This window comes from Rattus norvegicus, chromosome 3 (genome assembly GCF_021556685.1).
Source record: "Rattus norvegicus strain SHRSP/BbbUtx chromosome 3, alternate assembly SHRSP_T2T, whole genome shotgun sequence".
In the NCBI taxonomy this organism is placed as follows: domain Eukaryota; kingdom Metazoa; phylum Chordata; class Mammalia; order Rodentia; family Muridae; genus Rattus; species Rattus norvegicus.
The window spans coordinates 76,862,124-76,876,922 of record NC_141536.1 but is presented as its reverse complement, the minus strand read 5'-3'; the positions used below and the strand labels follow the sequence as shown (position 1 = coordinate 76,876,922).

Genomic DNA, 14,799 nt, shown 5'->3' with positions numbered 1-14,799 from the left:
AGTAAACAGGTTTCACTTTGTACCCCTCACAGTCCTGGAACTCACTCTGCAGGCTGGCTAGGAACTCAGTTTTAAAGGGGTGTGCCACCGCATGCAGCCTCATGTAGCGAATTCTTAATAACCAATAAACAAAGAACTCTCATCATGGGCATATATTTTAACAAATGGCTATTTAAAATCAACTGACACGATCACATTAATTTTCTCTTATACTCTGTTGGCATGAAGGATTACATTGACTTCTGAATGCTGAATTCTATAATCTGATTAAAATCTGATTTTTGCCATTTGAGGGTTCAACAAAACAGAAAACTATATACTATGCAAACACATAAAAAAGGGAATTCTTTTTTTTTTTTTTTTTTTTTTGGTTCTTTTTTTCGGAGCTGGGGACCGAACCCAGGGCCTTGAGCTTCCTAGGTAAGTGCTCTACCACTGAGCTAAATCCCCAGCCCCAAAAAGGGAATTCTTTAAAAAGACTTTCATTTTCTATTTTCTTAAAGGGAAATAATTATTCTGTTTCACAGTGTAAGGGAACAGTCAATTATAGTGGAGACATTCTGGCAGCAGGAGCTGGAGACTAATGATCACATTTTATCCTAAGTAAGAAAGCAGAGAGTCATAAATGATAGTGTTTAGCTCCCTTCCTAACTTTTATTCAGCCCAGGATTCCAACCTATGGAAGGCTACTGGCCATAGTTAAAGTATACTTTTTCATTTAAGCTAATATAGATAATGCCTCATAGATGTGGCCAAAGGCTGGACTACTAGGGTGAATCTGGATCCTTTAAAGAAGCCAATTTTGTTTTTGCCTGGTAATGAGGCAGGAGTCAGATGAAAAAAAATCTTCATAATTATAATTAGTTCACAAGTCACCATTCTTTAGGGATGAGAGGAGAAAAAACTAGCTTTCAGAAAACAGAATCTACTCATAGAAAAAAATAGAAAAACATATCTAATGGGAGTAAAGTAAAATCTTATTTCTCTAACCCAATCCTTACCTCAAGAACACTTAAATTAATTCATAATTTCAAATTGAAGAAGCATTTAACCTTTTCTGACCATATCAACTCTTAAGTTAGGCACCCTTTTAATCCAAACACTTGGGAAGCACAGGCAGACAGGCAGAGTTTGAGGACAGCCTGGTTTACACAGTGAGCTCCAGGACAGCTAGAGAGCTACACAGAGAAACCCTGTTTCCAGAGGGTGTTGGGGGAGATACCTTATTCATGTCTTTTGTGCTAAAGTCTAGACAAAATTACTATTACATTAATATTTATGCATCTTTTTTATATTTTAGTTGTATTTGGTAATGTCCCAGTTTAATTCACAATCCTTTCTGACATACATCCATATAAATTTGAGGTTTCTTTTCTGAAAATACACCAAAATTACTCATGCTTGCCTGTAACTTTGTAAAATGTTGATGAGAGAACACTTACAAACACCACTATTTAAGCACACTTACTTCCTTTTTGAAAGAAGCAAACTGGCTCAAATAGGAACCAAGCTCAAGAAACTACACCAAAACCAAGTAAGATTAAAGGTGTTAACTTTACTAATCTGTTGCTCCCATTTGTTAGTATTTGTTTATCTTTCAGACAGGAAGTCACTGTACAGCCCAGGACGGCTTCCAGATTCTCCTCTCTCAAATATCTGATCCCTCAGTGTGTCTGGGTTTAAACTCTCCCAGTGTTAAATGGAAGGCTGCCATGGATGGAGATATTGTCACAATAAGAGTCTAGAATACAGAGTGTGAGGCAAGCAAACAGCACACTGGGTGCTGGCCACGCACACACTCCAGTTAGACCAGACTACCCAGGCTTGCTGGGCTCAGAAGTTGACCTGGACCTTGTAGGTCATTCTTACTTTATTGGGTTTTCTTCTGTTCCATAGTTGCTTGTACTACTATCTTGTAATTATGGCAAGGTCAGAGATTTAGTTAGTCTAAGAATACTTAGCCACACCTCAAACTGTCTGATTCAAATATTTTTATTCTTCTGAACATATGCCTAATTTCCACCTACAATTATTTTAAAGATACAGAGTAAGTCAGCTGAAAAGAGAGATGGGTAAGGGGCTAGGAGGACTGCCACCACCCTTGGGCACAACACTAATGAGTGAGTTGCTTGATGGTGGTAGTTAGGACCAGCTAGTGAGTCTTCTCCAGGAAGGCCTTGCAGCACCTAAGGTATTGCTGGCACACCAGCTCCAAGTCAGAGTGTCATTGCCACAATAGGGAGCTTTAATAATGAGCTATGTCTGTGGATCACGGCTTCCAAGTAGCTCAATTTTAGCTTTGCAGTTTTTAACTTGATTACTTTTCCTATTCAAATCTCTCAGATTGCTTTCATCCATACATAGTATATAATCAAATGTGCAAAGTCTTCTCTTGTAATCTGTCTTGCCTTATGGGCTGTGCTAATACCATGATTTCTTAGGCAGCTGACAGCTCTTGGGTCTGGGGGCCGGCCCACGTTCCAGTTGGAAATGGTGCTGCTGTCAATGCCCTAAATATCTGAAACCTTTTCATCAGTTATCAATTTCTGAACACTGCTTCTGCAATGGGTGACCGACAAGTGTTGGACCTAACCTCTGCCATGTTTCAGTGCAGACCCTGACGCCCAGACCATACATATCTTACTCACTTTCTTAAACAAAATAGGTTTTTCTTTTTTTTTTTTTTTTAAGATTTATTTATTATATATAAGTACACTGTAGCTGTCTTCAGACACAGCAGAAGAGGGCATCAGAGCCCATTACAGATGGTCATGAGCCACCATGTGGTTGCTGGTATTTGAACTCAGGACCTCAGGAAGAGCAGTCAATGCTCTTAACCGCTGAGCCATCTCTCCAGCCCACAAAACAGGTTTTAAAGATTAAGGGCTTCTCTGCACTGTTACTCAAAATTTTGTGTCTCTAGCTTAGCTTCTCCTTAAGAATTTTAAAAAATTATTTATTTTATGATATTATAATTTCATGATTTCTTCCTTCTCTTTCCTCCCTCTAAGCCCTCCCATGTTCCTCTCCTTCATGGTATTTTTTCCATTAATTACAGTTATACACACACACACACACACACACACACACACACACACACACACACAAATGCATATGATGCTTATGTTTGCACATATGTAGAAAAAATGAATTTACAACTTGGCAGCTCTGGCAAGAGAACATATCCAAAGACCGTCTAGAAGTCCCAGGAGATTGAGGCAAGGAGATCTCTGAGTTCAAGGTCAGCTTGGTATAGAGCAAGTTTCAGGTAAAAAGAAGCTTAGGTATAGGTGCACGCCTTTAATCCCAGCACGCAAGAGACAGAGGCATGCAGATGTCTGCCTGTGAGTCAGTTCTGTTGGGCTGAGTTCAGGTGAGTCAGTGACTCGAGAAGCAGGCAGTGGAGTTGAGTTCACAGAATTTGGAGGCAGTTTTACAAGGGCAGTTATTATAGTGAGACAGGTTGTAGACACCGTTAAAGATAGAACAAGCCAAAAACCATGAAGGAGCCAGAGGATTAGAACATATTGCCAAAGTTAGTCAAGCAGAGCAATTCAGGAGAGGCAGAGAGGGAAAAGCCAGTTTGAGTCAGTCAGCTTGGAGAGGAATCTGAACCAAAACAGCTTAGCTGAACCAGCCAACCAGAGCTCAGAAAAAACTAAAGGCATGAGCTTATTTAGCAGCGTCAGAGGCTGAAAACATTCTAGGCCTAGATTAGATTGTACAGGAGCTAGAGTCTTCCAGGACTGGGCCCAGGCTAGCAGACCGGGCAGTAAGCCTTGGAAATGAAGGAAGACAATTAATACAGGCAAATAAAAGTTACCATTACACATATATATGCCTAAATAATGATCCTATTTTAAAAAGCAAGCAAACATATATGACTAGCCTTAAATTTCTTGTGAAGCTTGGCATTTGAGAAATAGAAGCAGAAGGATCAAGAGTTGGTGGGCATCACTGGCTTCACTCTGTACAATCTACATACAGTGAGTACCAGTACAGCCAGGGCTACATAGAGAGGCACTGACTCAACTAGTCTCCCTGTGCTCCCCCATCAAGAGTTTGTTTTAGGGTTGAGGACTTAGCTCAGTGGTAGAGTGCTTGCCTAGCAAGCACAAGGCCCTGGGTTCGGTCCTCAGCTCCGGAAAAAAAAAAAAAAGAAAAAAAAAAAAGAGTTTGTTTTAACCATGTATACACTGTTATTATCGAGGCCACCGAAGAAAATAAAAGGTATGAGTAAAATATATGATTTATTTATGGTACTAACCTCTTGCCTCAAGAAAGGATTTTCTTTTTTAAGTTCTTCAGAAAGATCTTCTCCCTCCAGCCATTCTTTCATGCCAGTTTGTTCTGCCCAAGCATTCACAGTCGCTAGGGCAGCAGCTCGAACATTGTTCTGAATTGAGAAGAGAATTGGCAAAAATATCAAGTACAGTTGGAGGGAGGGGTGAGTGAGAATAACAGAGGCTTCGCTTGCTAAGGTCCCATGTACATACTTAAACCATCTTCTCTGAAACAGACACTGGTGCTGTGGTCCTTCTAAAGACTTCGAAAGAAGGCGGAAATATAATACACAAAATTGTAAAAAATAAATCCTATGCTCAATTAGGTAAAACAATAATCTGGGTAAATATTATGGAAGAATAATAAACAGATTTTGCTCTCTGACCCTATGGGAGCTCTTATGATGCTGAACTGAAGACTGGAGCACTAGGCTAGAGGCTCATTGTTAAGAATCAAGCTAACAGCTTGAGTATGTTTTGATACTGACTTGCATTCACAGAATATACAGACTTATGAACTGAAAAACTCAATTTCTCAAATTAAGTCAATAACATAAAAGTAAAGAAACATTAAAATATTTAGCCTAGGGAAAATATTTAAATAAAAATTTGGAGTCTTCAATGATAGTACAATGACTTCTGAGATGATCAAATTATTAGTACCTAACTGAAGTACTAGAAAAGCATGCTGTAGTAGTTCAGGGTAGGAAGAATATAGAGTATCATTTCAAGATCTAAAATTTATATCTACTGATGTATTTATTTATTATATCAAAACTTTAAGCCAGGTGTGGTGGCACATGCCTTTAATTCCAGTACTTGGGATACAGTAGCAGGAGAATCTCTTGAGGTAAATGTGGTCTATACACAGAGTTCCAAAACAAGCAGGGCTCTATAAGAGACCCCTTCTCAAATCAAACCAAACCAACCAAACCATCCCAAAAAATTACCAAAACCTTAATGATATTATAATCAAAAATAGCAGTCATTTATTGAATTATACTGTATGAAACAGGCACATTAACATGTATCTTAATAAAAATGTTTAACTAGTTAATCAAATATGTCAATTATTGAAAAGTATTTCAGGCTAGAGAGATGGCTTAGTGGTAATAGCACTGACTGTTCTTCCAGAGGTCCTGTGTTCAAATCCCAGCAACCACATGGTGGCTCACAATCATCTGTAATGGGATCCAATGCCCTCTTCCAGTGTGTTTGAAGATAGCTACAGTGTGCTCATATACATAAAATAAATCTTTTAAAAAAATGTATTTCAATTCTATAAGAAAGAAATTTCATAAATATACTAAACCTATAGTACTTAACTATTTAAGGATCACAAACTAAACAATGGTACATCTAGTCATCACATCAATTCTGCCTGGAAGGTAACAGTACCATCTTTATAAATTTTTAAGCAATTATGTGAACTCTTAAAACATAATTATCCTCTACCCCAAGAATGTAGCTGCCTTAGTACAGAAGGGAACTGTGTTGGAGAGAGTTTTACCTTGCTATCTCCAAGAACAGTAAGGATAGGGATGCCTAAGTTCTTTACATGCTGCTTGACGTTTGGACCCATGGCTACTGCCAGTTGCTGAAGGATATTCAAGGTTTGCTGCACCTGAGTAGAAAGATCAAACACAGGGTCAAACTGTAATTAAACTTGCTCAAAGTTTTATTATGTGATCAATATTATGAACTTCTGGACTACTTAAAAGATAGTATCATAGTATTCTAACACCAGATATAAGTAAGTTTTAGCCTCTTATTGGCTATTGTATTTGTGTGCACAAAACTGCACTCAAAACTCATATATACATAAAAAATTCTTTTCTTTCTTTATGAAATAGGGTCTTACTATGCAACCCTGGCTGGCCAGGATGGCCTGGAACTCACAGAGATCCACCTGCCTCTGTCTCCTGAGTGCTGGGCCTGAAGGCATGCTCTACCATGCCTGACGAAAAAATAAAAATCTTTCAAAAAACTATAGTACTAGAATTTTATTTTATAGTTTAAAAATATTGATCTAGGGGGCTGGAGAGATGGCTCAGTGGTTAAGAGCCCCCGACTGCTCTTCCAGAGGTCATGAGTTCAATTCCCAGCAACCACATGGTGGCTCACAACCATCTGTAAAGAGATCCGATGCCCTCTTCTGGTGTGTCTGAAGACAGCTACAGTGTACTTACATATAATAAATAAATAAATCTTAAAAAAAAAAAAGGCCTTTAAAAAAAATATTGATCTAAAAATTAAAAATTAAAATATAAAAATTAGGGCCAGCAAGATGGCATGATGGGTAAAGGTGCTTGTGATCAAGGCTGACAATCTGAGTTTAATTCCAAAACCTTGTGTGGTAGAAGAGAACTGACCCAACCAACTGTTCTCTGACCTCTATATTCACCTTCTTCCTCTCAAATATATACAAACAAATAAACTCATGCTTAAAAAAAACAAACTGGGGTTGGGGATTTAGCTCAGTGGTAGAGCGCTTACCTAGGAAGCGCAAGGCCCTGGGTTCAGTCCCCAGCACCGAAAAAAAGAACCAAAAAAAAAAAAAAAAAAACAAAAAAAAACAAAAAACAAACAAACAAACAAACTGAGAATTAAACAGAGCATTAAACAGAGCACGTCTTCCCAACACTGGGGAGAATGATAGAAGAACTGCTTGTCATTTGAGAGTAGCTTGGGTGCCATTAGAGAGTTCAAGGCCAGCCTGCACTACACAATGAATCTCAATCATAAAATAATGAAAACAACTGAAATGAGGCATATTTACATATATTAAAGCATCTCCACACAAATATGTTTAGTATTGGACCCCTCAAGAAATAAAGCCTTGAGCTACGCATGATGGAGCATGCCTTTAATCCCAGTGCCTGGGAGGTTGAAGCAGGTGGGTCTCCGTGAGTTTGAGGCCAGTCTGGGCTACAGAGCAAGTTCCAGGGCCACCAATGCTATGCAGAGAAACCTTGTCTTGAACACCTCCCCAAGCTCCCCAAAACTCTGACATTTATAAATCTTGTATCTTGAGACACATGTAAGAAACATAAGAAATCTTTCTGTAGTTCAAAACAAATAACACAACACTGGTGTTTGCTAGTGAAAGCTACAATGAAGATGAACCTTCTACAGCAGCGGGGGAAGGGAAGAGAGAGAAAAGGCACATGGTCCACATACCAAGATTTTGTTTGAATCATTCAGTCGACCCTTCAAGGCAGTTGGAAGTTCACCTATATTTGGTTGGATAAATTTTGCTTCATTGATAATACCTGCCACTTCATCTAGGCCTTCTTTCCTGATCTTCCAATTCTTGTCACCAATCTTAGACACCAACTCTGAAGTAATTTTGTCACTGAAAAACAGAAGGCATAATTTTAATTCTATATTCCTAAAAGATTAATGGCACCAAAATTCCCTTTACTGAATTAATAAAAGGTTAAAATTGTAAGTATATATATCACTGCCCAATTACAATCTTGGTAATCAGTAAGCTAAGGCAAGAAGACAGTGGGTTCGAGGCCAGCCTATATTATACAGTAAAACCCTAGTCTCAAAAAACAAAGCAAAACAAACATCTGGGCGTAGCAGCACATGCCTTTAATTCCAGCACTCTGAGGCACAGGTAGCCTGTTACAAACACCTAAACCCCAATACCCAAACAATATAAAATAATTTCCCAGGGTACCTACCTGATCTCAACTCTTGGCAAAAGATCAACAACATCATTACTCCCATCACCTGGTTCATCTCCATCATCTCCTTCATCCGTACCACTTGTGCTGTGCTTAGAAATTCCTCTGGTTGGAGCAGGTGGGCTTTGTCCCTGCATCTGTACAGCATGAATGAAATAGTGAAGCTGAAGAATGACCGCAGAGTCTAGAGAAGGTGCCTATGCCAGAGTTTCTCATTCTTTCATAACATTTGTCTGTTTTAGCTATTCTGGGGAGAGAACTCAGGACCTTATACATGCTAGCAAGTGTAGACCCACAGAATTTCATTTCTAACTCATAAGATATTTAGACAATATTGTAATACATACTTTAGCTGTTAGCTTGCTAATTTTGAGACAAAATAGCAAGTTACTTTTTATGAAGACAATTAGAATTTGACTTCTCAGTCACTAAGTTGTCTTTTGATTTATATTTCCAAAACAAAAAAGAGCAAGCTGTGAACACTTCGCATATTCAGTCAGAGCTATTCAAGAAAACCTACCCCTTTTGTTTTATTCATAATTAAAAAACAAAAAGCCAGTAAAGTTCACTTCAGTCAAGTGTGATAGTACGTGTCTCTAATCCCAGCATCAAGAGGCAGGAGGCAGGAGGCCTGCTGCAAATTTGAGGCTTAGTCTATATAACAATTTCAGGACCAGCCAGGGTTGCCCGATTCTTTCTTTTTAATTGTTTTTCAGCTTAATGTAATTTTTTGAATAGACAGTAGATCCATATTGTCTGACATTACAAATGTATGAAAAAAATACAAGAAAATAGATCCCTCATTCTAAGCCATAATCACTCAGTTTTCTTCTTTACAAAGTCAATTTAAAATTTCTTAGAAATTCTTCTAGAAACATTTTATGTACATAAAACCAAACATATATGTTCTTTATTCCAAGAGTTTAAAAATTTAGTCATTTTGCCTTTACTTTAAAAAAAATTTCCCTTCAACTAAGTGTGTGTATGTCTGTGTGGTATGTGCACATGAGTGCTATATTTGTGGAGGCCAAAAGAAGGCATCAGAGTCTGGACCTTGAGTAGTTGTAGGCCACTCCACATGACTGGTGCTAAGAAATGAATTTGGGTTTTCTCGAACAACACCTAACTTGTAGTTATCTCTTCAGGCTATTTTGTTAGTTTTTGAGATAATCACACTTTGAAGCCCAAGCTAACCCTGATCTCTATTGTAGCCGAGGCTGACTCATGGTCTTCCACGGTCCTAGTGCTGGAATTATATTTGAATGTATACCATTAAACTTGGTTAAAAATTTAGTCTTAACTGATGTGAAATTCTCAAAACCACCCACAGACTGGATCATTTTTTTAACCTTTACCTTTTGAAATTCTGCATCTATCTGGGATAGGAGGGCAGGCTTCTCATCCTCAAAGATCATTCTCAAAGAAGGACCGACATACAGATACATCACACCAAGCAGGGTGATGGCAGAAGTCCTCACAGCCTGCCAGAGAAAAGAGTAAGAACTTTCAAACTAGGGCAGAAACACAAAAGTGGCCACAATGCTTAAACACATGCTGAAGCACACTCACTGGATTTGTTGCAGCAAGGGCAGTCTTCACATTGCTAATGAAAGCTTTGACATTCAATCTGGAAAGAAAAAAACCAAAGCATTTAGAATTAGTTGATAATGAAATCTTCAAAACATTCAAGATCTTATAAAATTAGACTTTAGGATAGACTTCCACTAGAGGAGTCCTCAGGTCTCCTCTTAAGTTATCCTTAACTTAAAATGAGCTTTAAATACTATCGGTACACTGATTAATCATATTATGCTTAATCTATTCTTAAAACTTTTTAAAATAGATTTATTGCTACAGCATATATTGGAGACACAGAGCACATATAGAAGTCAGGTAACAACTTTGTTGGATACCCTGAAGCTAGAGTTATAAATAGTTGTAAGCCACCCAACACGGATGTTAGGAACTGAATTCAATTCAGGTCGCACTCCAGAATCATTCTGACTCAGTACCCTATACAGTTCTACTTTCAAACTATATGCTAAGTAGAACACTTCCACATCTATAATTTATACACACATAACTATTACATTTTTATTTTCTGTTTTTGTTTTTTTCCCCCCAAGGAGGGTCTGTGTACCCTTGGCTGTCCTGGAACTTCATTTGTAGACTATGCTGTCCTAGAACTCAGAGATCTGCCTGCCTCTGTCTCCTGAGTACTGAGAATAAAGGTGTGCACTACAATCTCCAGGCTGATGAACAACGACTTCCTGACAGCATTTATTTGAGTAACACTATTATTTTCCCTGTGTCTTACTATCTGATTTTGGTCAGATATTCTTGTGCCAAAGCTTTCTAAATCCAAAATTTTACAATTCTGGGAAATGAACTCAGAACCTCACACATAAGTTGTAACTGTTGTACCACAAAGTTATGTTCTAGGGCTGGAGAGATGGCTCAATGGTTAAGAGCACTGACTGCTCTTCCAGAGGTCCTGAGTTCAATTCCCAGCAACCACATGGAGGCTCACAACCATCTGTAATGGGATCCAATGCCCTCTTCTGGTGTGTGTGAAGACAGATACAGTATACTCACATACATTAAATAAATGAATAAATCATTTAAAAAAACAAAACAAAATAAAATTATGTTCTAGCCCTGCTTAAAATGCTTGTTTTCTCATTTTTATTCAAGCTGTCGAGGCCTTAGATGACCTGTTCTCATTTATACTCCAGTCCTACTTCTTATCACTCTCTAATCACATTTTACTTCAGCTATACTCTGAAGCATCTACTAGTTGCTATTTTTATTTTTTGAGACAGGGTCTCACTATACAGCCTGGTGGGTCTTTAGTTCACAGTGATCTGTCTGTCTCTGCTTTTGTCACTTGTGTAGCTAATATTAAAGATGCCACCATCCCTGGCCCTTATCAGAGTTAATAAATGGAGTTATATGAAAAAGCAAACAAAACCCACACATAAAACAAGGCACCGACAAAGAAACACAATACAGCAGCTCTACCCTTTTCATAAAACAAGAGTGCCTGCACTTTCCTAGCTATGATCCTAAGTTTTCCACACCCTAATGTTTTCATCTACAAAAGCAGAGATGATGTATTACTACATGAAATATGCTCTAAAAAGGGCCTGGAAAAATAGCATATACTAACAGTTTCAGCACATGATGCTGCAATAGGAGGGCTTAAAATAATTCCAGGAATCTGAGAATACACACAGCAGCAACAAAAACAAAAAGCTGAGAGCCCAGTCAGGTAGTTTAGAGGTTAAAGTGTTTGTCATCAAGGTTGGTGACACGAATTCAATATGTGGCAGCTTCATGGTAGAAGGAAAGAACCAATTTCTGCAAGTGGTAGGCCTAGATGTCATATAAACATAACGAGCAACTATGTTCATACAGAAATCGATTTGGCAAACTGTGCGAACAAGTAAAAATTTTTATTGTAGGAATTCTGACAGAATTTAATCCAAAAACAGAGCCCTTTCAGGGACTACACACTTGAGGAAAACATAACTTAGATGCCTGTCTTTGGGGAGACTAGACAGACAGTTCTCTGTGATAGAACTGGCCTAGCATGTACAAGATCCTGGGTGCAAACCTCAGAACCCAGAAAGACAGGGGACAGAGGACAGTTAAATGGTGAAGGAGGTATAGGCACCTGCAGGCCTCACCTCCTACAAGACTGATAATACACACTGCTACACACACACACACACACACACACACACACACACACGTTTAAAAAGGCCTGAATGTCGGGCTGGAGAGATGGCTCCTCAGCGGTTAAGAGCACCCGACTGCTCTTCCAGAGGTCATGAGTTCAATTCCCAGCAACCACATGGTGGCTCACAACCATCTGTAAAGAGATCCGATGACCTCTTCTGGTGTATTTGAAGACAGCTACAGTGTACTTATATATAATAAATAAATCTTAAAAAAAAAAAAAGGCCTGAATGTCAAGATGCAGAATACATCAACACAGACCTTCCAGAACAAATGTCCAAATGTCCCTTTTATGTAAGTTAGATAGCCCAACCCCAGTTCTTCAGAAGCAAGCACAGACCGTGAAAGCAAATCAAGACCAGACACTTGGCAAAATGTTTAATTGTATTTCACTAATTTTTTTTTTTAGACTTACTCAGAAAATCCAAATTCTTTTATTGCATTTGATAGCCAGTTTAGAGTTTCTGACTGATTCTTGGGATTCTTTTGTGAGAAGGCCATTGACATCACCTGAAACAATAGCATCAGAAAATATAGCATTAAATCTCCACTCTCATATTTCTTATAGAAATAAATTGTGAATTTAAGGCATACATGTATTAAATGTGATTTTTTTTAGGTGTTAAGTACAAAGATCTACTAACAAAAGAATTAATTTACCCAAAAAAGAAAGAGGTGACTGAGTTTTTAAAGGATTTGAAATGTTTTATTGACTGATCATTTTGAATCACAGTGTCTTAAGAGAAAACTAATGTTATTTACTATAATAAGTTGCAGATCAGCCAGGACATACACATACACAAAACCCCACAGCATAAAAAACTTTACTTAAGAATGAACTGTAATAGGTGAGCCTAAGTTAAAATGGGGGAAAAACTGGGACAGCATAGGAAAACAGTTCTGGAACTAACCTGTTCAGCTGTCCAGGGCAACATACATGCTTCAGCTATCGCTGTCAGAGCTTCTTTTGCATTGTTCCCACATTTCACATCTCCAATCTTGTCTACAAGGCCATCTAATACAATCTGAGCAGAAGTTTTAGAAAAATTTCCCTTCTGGGCAATCAAGGCAACAATGTGAAGCTTCATCTGCATGACCTGAACAAGAATAAACATTAGAACATTATGAGGAGCCAATGACATTCAATTCCACAGAACCTAAAGTATCTGTAAGAATAACTAGATAAAAATAAAAAGTCTGCACAAATGAAATAATTTTTATTTTTATCTATTAAAATAGCTAACTGACAATGAATACAAGAAGAAACACATAAACCACTCAATGTTCTAAAGTAATAAAACTTATGAGCTAATAAAATTTTAAAGCGTATTTCATTGATTTTGTATGTATGTGGGAACTCATGACACAGGAGGGGTGGACAGGTCGATGAGAGTGTGAAGGAGCGGACTCTCCTTTTACCATGCAGGTCACAAAGATTAATCCTAAGGTCGTGAGACTAGGCTATCTTTTTGGCACCCCAAATTTAGATTTTATGTTTTCATCTTGATGATTTTTGTTTGCACTGATCTCAATATACACAATCCTTAATACATCTAAATAGATCATACTGACTGCATAAAGCTACCAAAACTATTATATTACAACTGTCTACATAAAACCTACAACTTCTACAGACTTAAACACGTAACAAAGAACTTACAAAAATAATTAATATTTTAAGACAGGGTCTCATCCTATAACCAAGGCTGGCCTCTAGTTCATGGTATGGTGGTTTGAATAGGTGTAGCCTCCATAGACTCATGTGTTTGAATCTTGGCCATAACGAGTGGTATCATTAGGAGGTGTGGCCTTGTTGGAGGAAGTGCATCACTGTGGAGGTGGAATGTGATGTCATATATGCTCAAGCTATGCCTGGTGTGGTACACAGTCTCCTTCTATTGCCTGTGGATCAAGATGTAGAACTCTAGATGGTTTTGGTGCACACTGGTAGGATTTCCTGAAGGAGGCAGAGGCAGGAAGATGTGGAACTTTTGGTTCTTCCAGCAATATGTCTGTCTGCATGCTGCCATGCTTCCTGTCAGGATGATACTGGACTAAACCACTAAAATTATAAGTCAACCCCAATTAAATATTTTCCATTGTAAGAGTTGTCTTGGCTATGGTGTCTCTTCACAGCAATAAAACCCTAACTAAGACAAATGGAAATCTTGTCTCAACTTCCTGAGTTCTAGGACCTAAAGCTGGCTCTCAAGGAATTTTAAAACGTAACTAAATATTCCCAAAAATCCAGAAAGTTATGAACATAATACTGATGGCTGTGTATACACCTAGGAAAAACATGAGATAGCCTCTTACGCATAGTATACCATTACACCCTGTGTAGGCAAAAAGTAATAGCTAAGGTGAAGTTACAGTGCCAAAGAACAGAAGATGTGTGCCAATACACACACACACACCCACACACACACCATACACACACACATACACACACACACCACACACACCATACACACACCACACACACCATACACACACCACACACACCATACACACACCACACACACACACCACACACACCATACACACACCACACACACCATACACACACACACACACACACACACACCACACACACCATACACACACCACACACAACACACATACCACACAACACACACACCATACACACACCACACACATGCGGTAAAAATCTCTTGCTATGGATATGATATAGAAGAATACTGGCTAAAATTGGGTGTTCTTTCACCTATCTAGAGGCTGTATAAAAAGATGTTTTGAACATGATTGTAGAAGGATTTTCCCCAATTGTTTGGTTGGGTAAAGATGGCAGAAGCCAATTGCTGGGTGAAGATACAGAGGTGGATTTTCCAGGTCCTAGGAGGAAGAGGAAGAGACGAGATTGAAAAATGGCTTTTTCCACCAGGCTGTGGAACGGGGAAGACAGACACAATGTAGGCCTGGGGGCTATTAGATCCTGCCACCAGAAGAACTCCAATACAGAATAGCTGATGAATTTAGGGCAATAGATTCTGAGCCCAGCAGTTGTGTCACTTGGCTGATTTTAAAATATTAAGATTGTCTGAAGGGTTGGGGATTTA

The 14,799-nt window shown here is 38.5% G+C and overlaps 1 protein-coding gene and 1 pseudogene across 7 annotated transcripts in view; both read right to left on the bottom strand.

Annotated features, from left to right (window-relative positions):
• Ckap5 (cytoskeleton associated protein 5) overlaps positions 1–14,799 on the bottom strand; it is a 103,068-nt gene that overhangs the window by 32,667 nt on the left and 55,602 nt on the right. For all 7 annotated transcript variants that reach the window (XR_015682889.1, XM_087651838.1, XM_087651835.1 and 4 more), the window contains 8 exon segments: positions 12,631–12,816; positions 12,135–12,229; positions 9,548–9,605; positions 9,334–9,459; positions 7,976–8,115; positions 7,464–7,638; positions 5,794–5,907; positions 4,268–4,396 (listed from right to left, as the gene is read on the bottom strand). Coding sequence is in view for 6 of the 7 variants with exons in the window: in XM_087651838.1 (XP_087507964.1) it covers positions 4,268–4,396; positions 5,794–5,907; positions 7,464–7,638; positions 7,976–8,115; positions 9,334–9,459; positions 9,548–9,605; positions 12,135–12,229; positions 12,631–12,816 (1,023 nt within the window). In the remaining variant the exon portion in view is untranslated.
• LOC147995568 (low molecular weight phosphotyrosine protein phosphatase pseudogene) lies at positions 2,067–2,691 on the bottom strand (annotated as a pseudogene).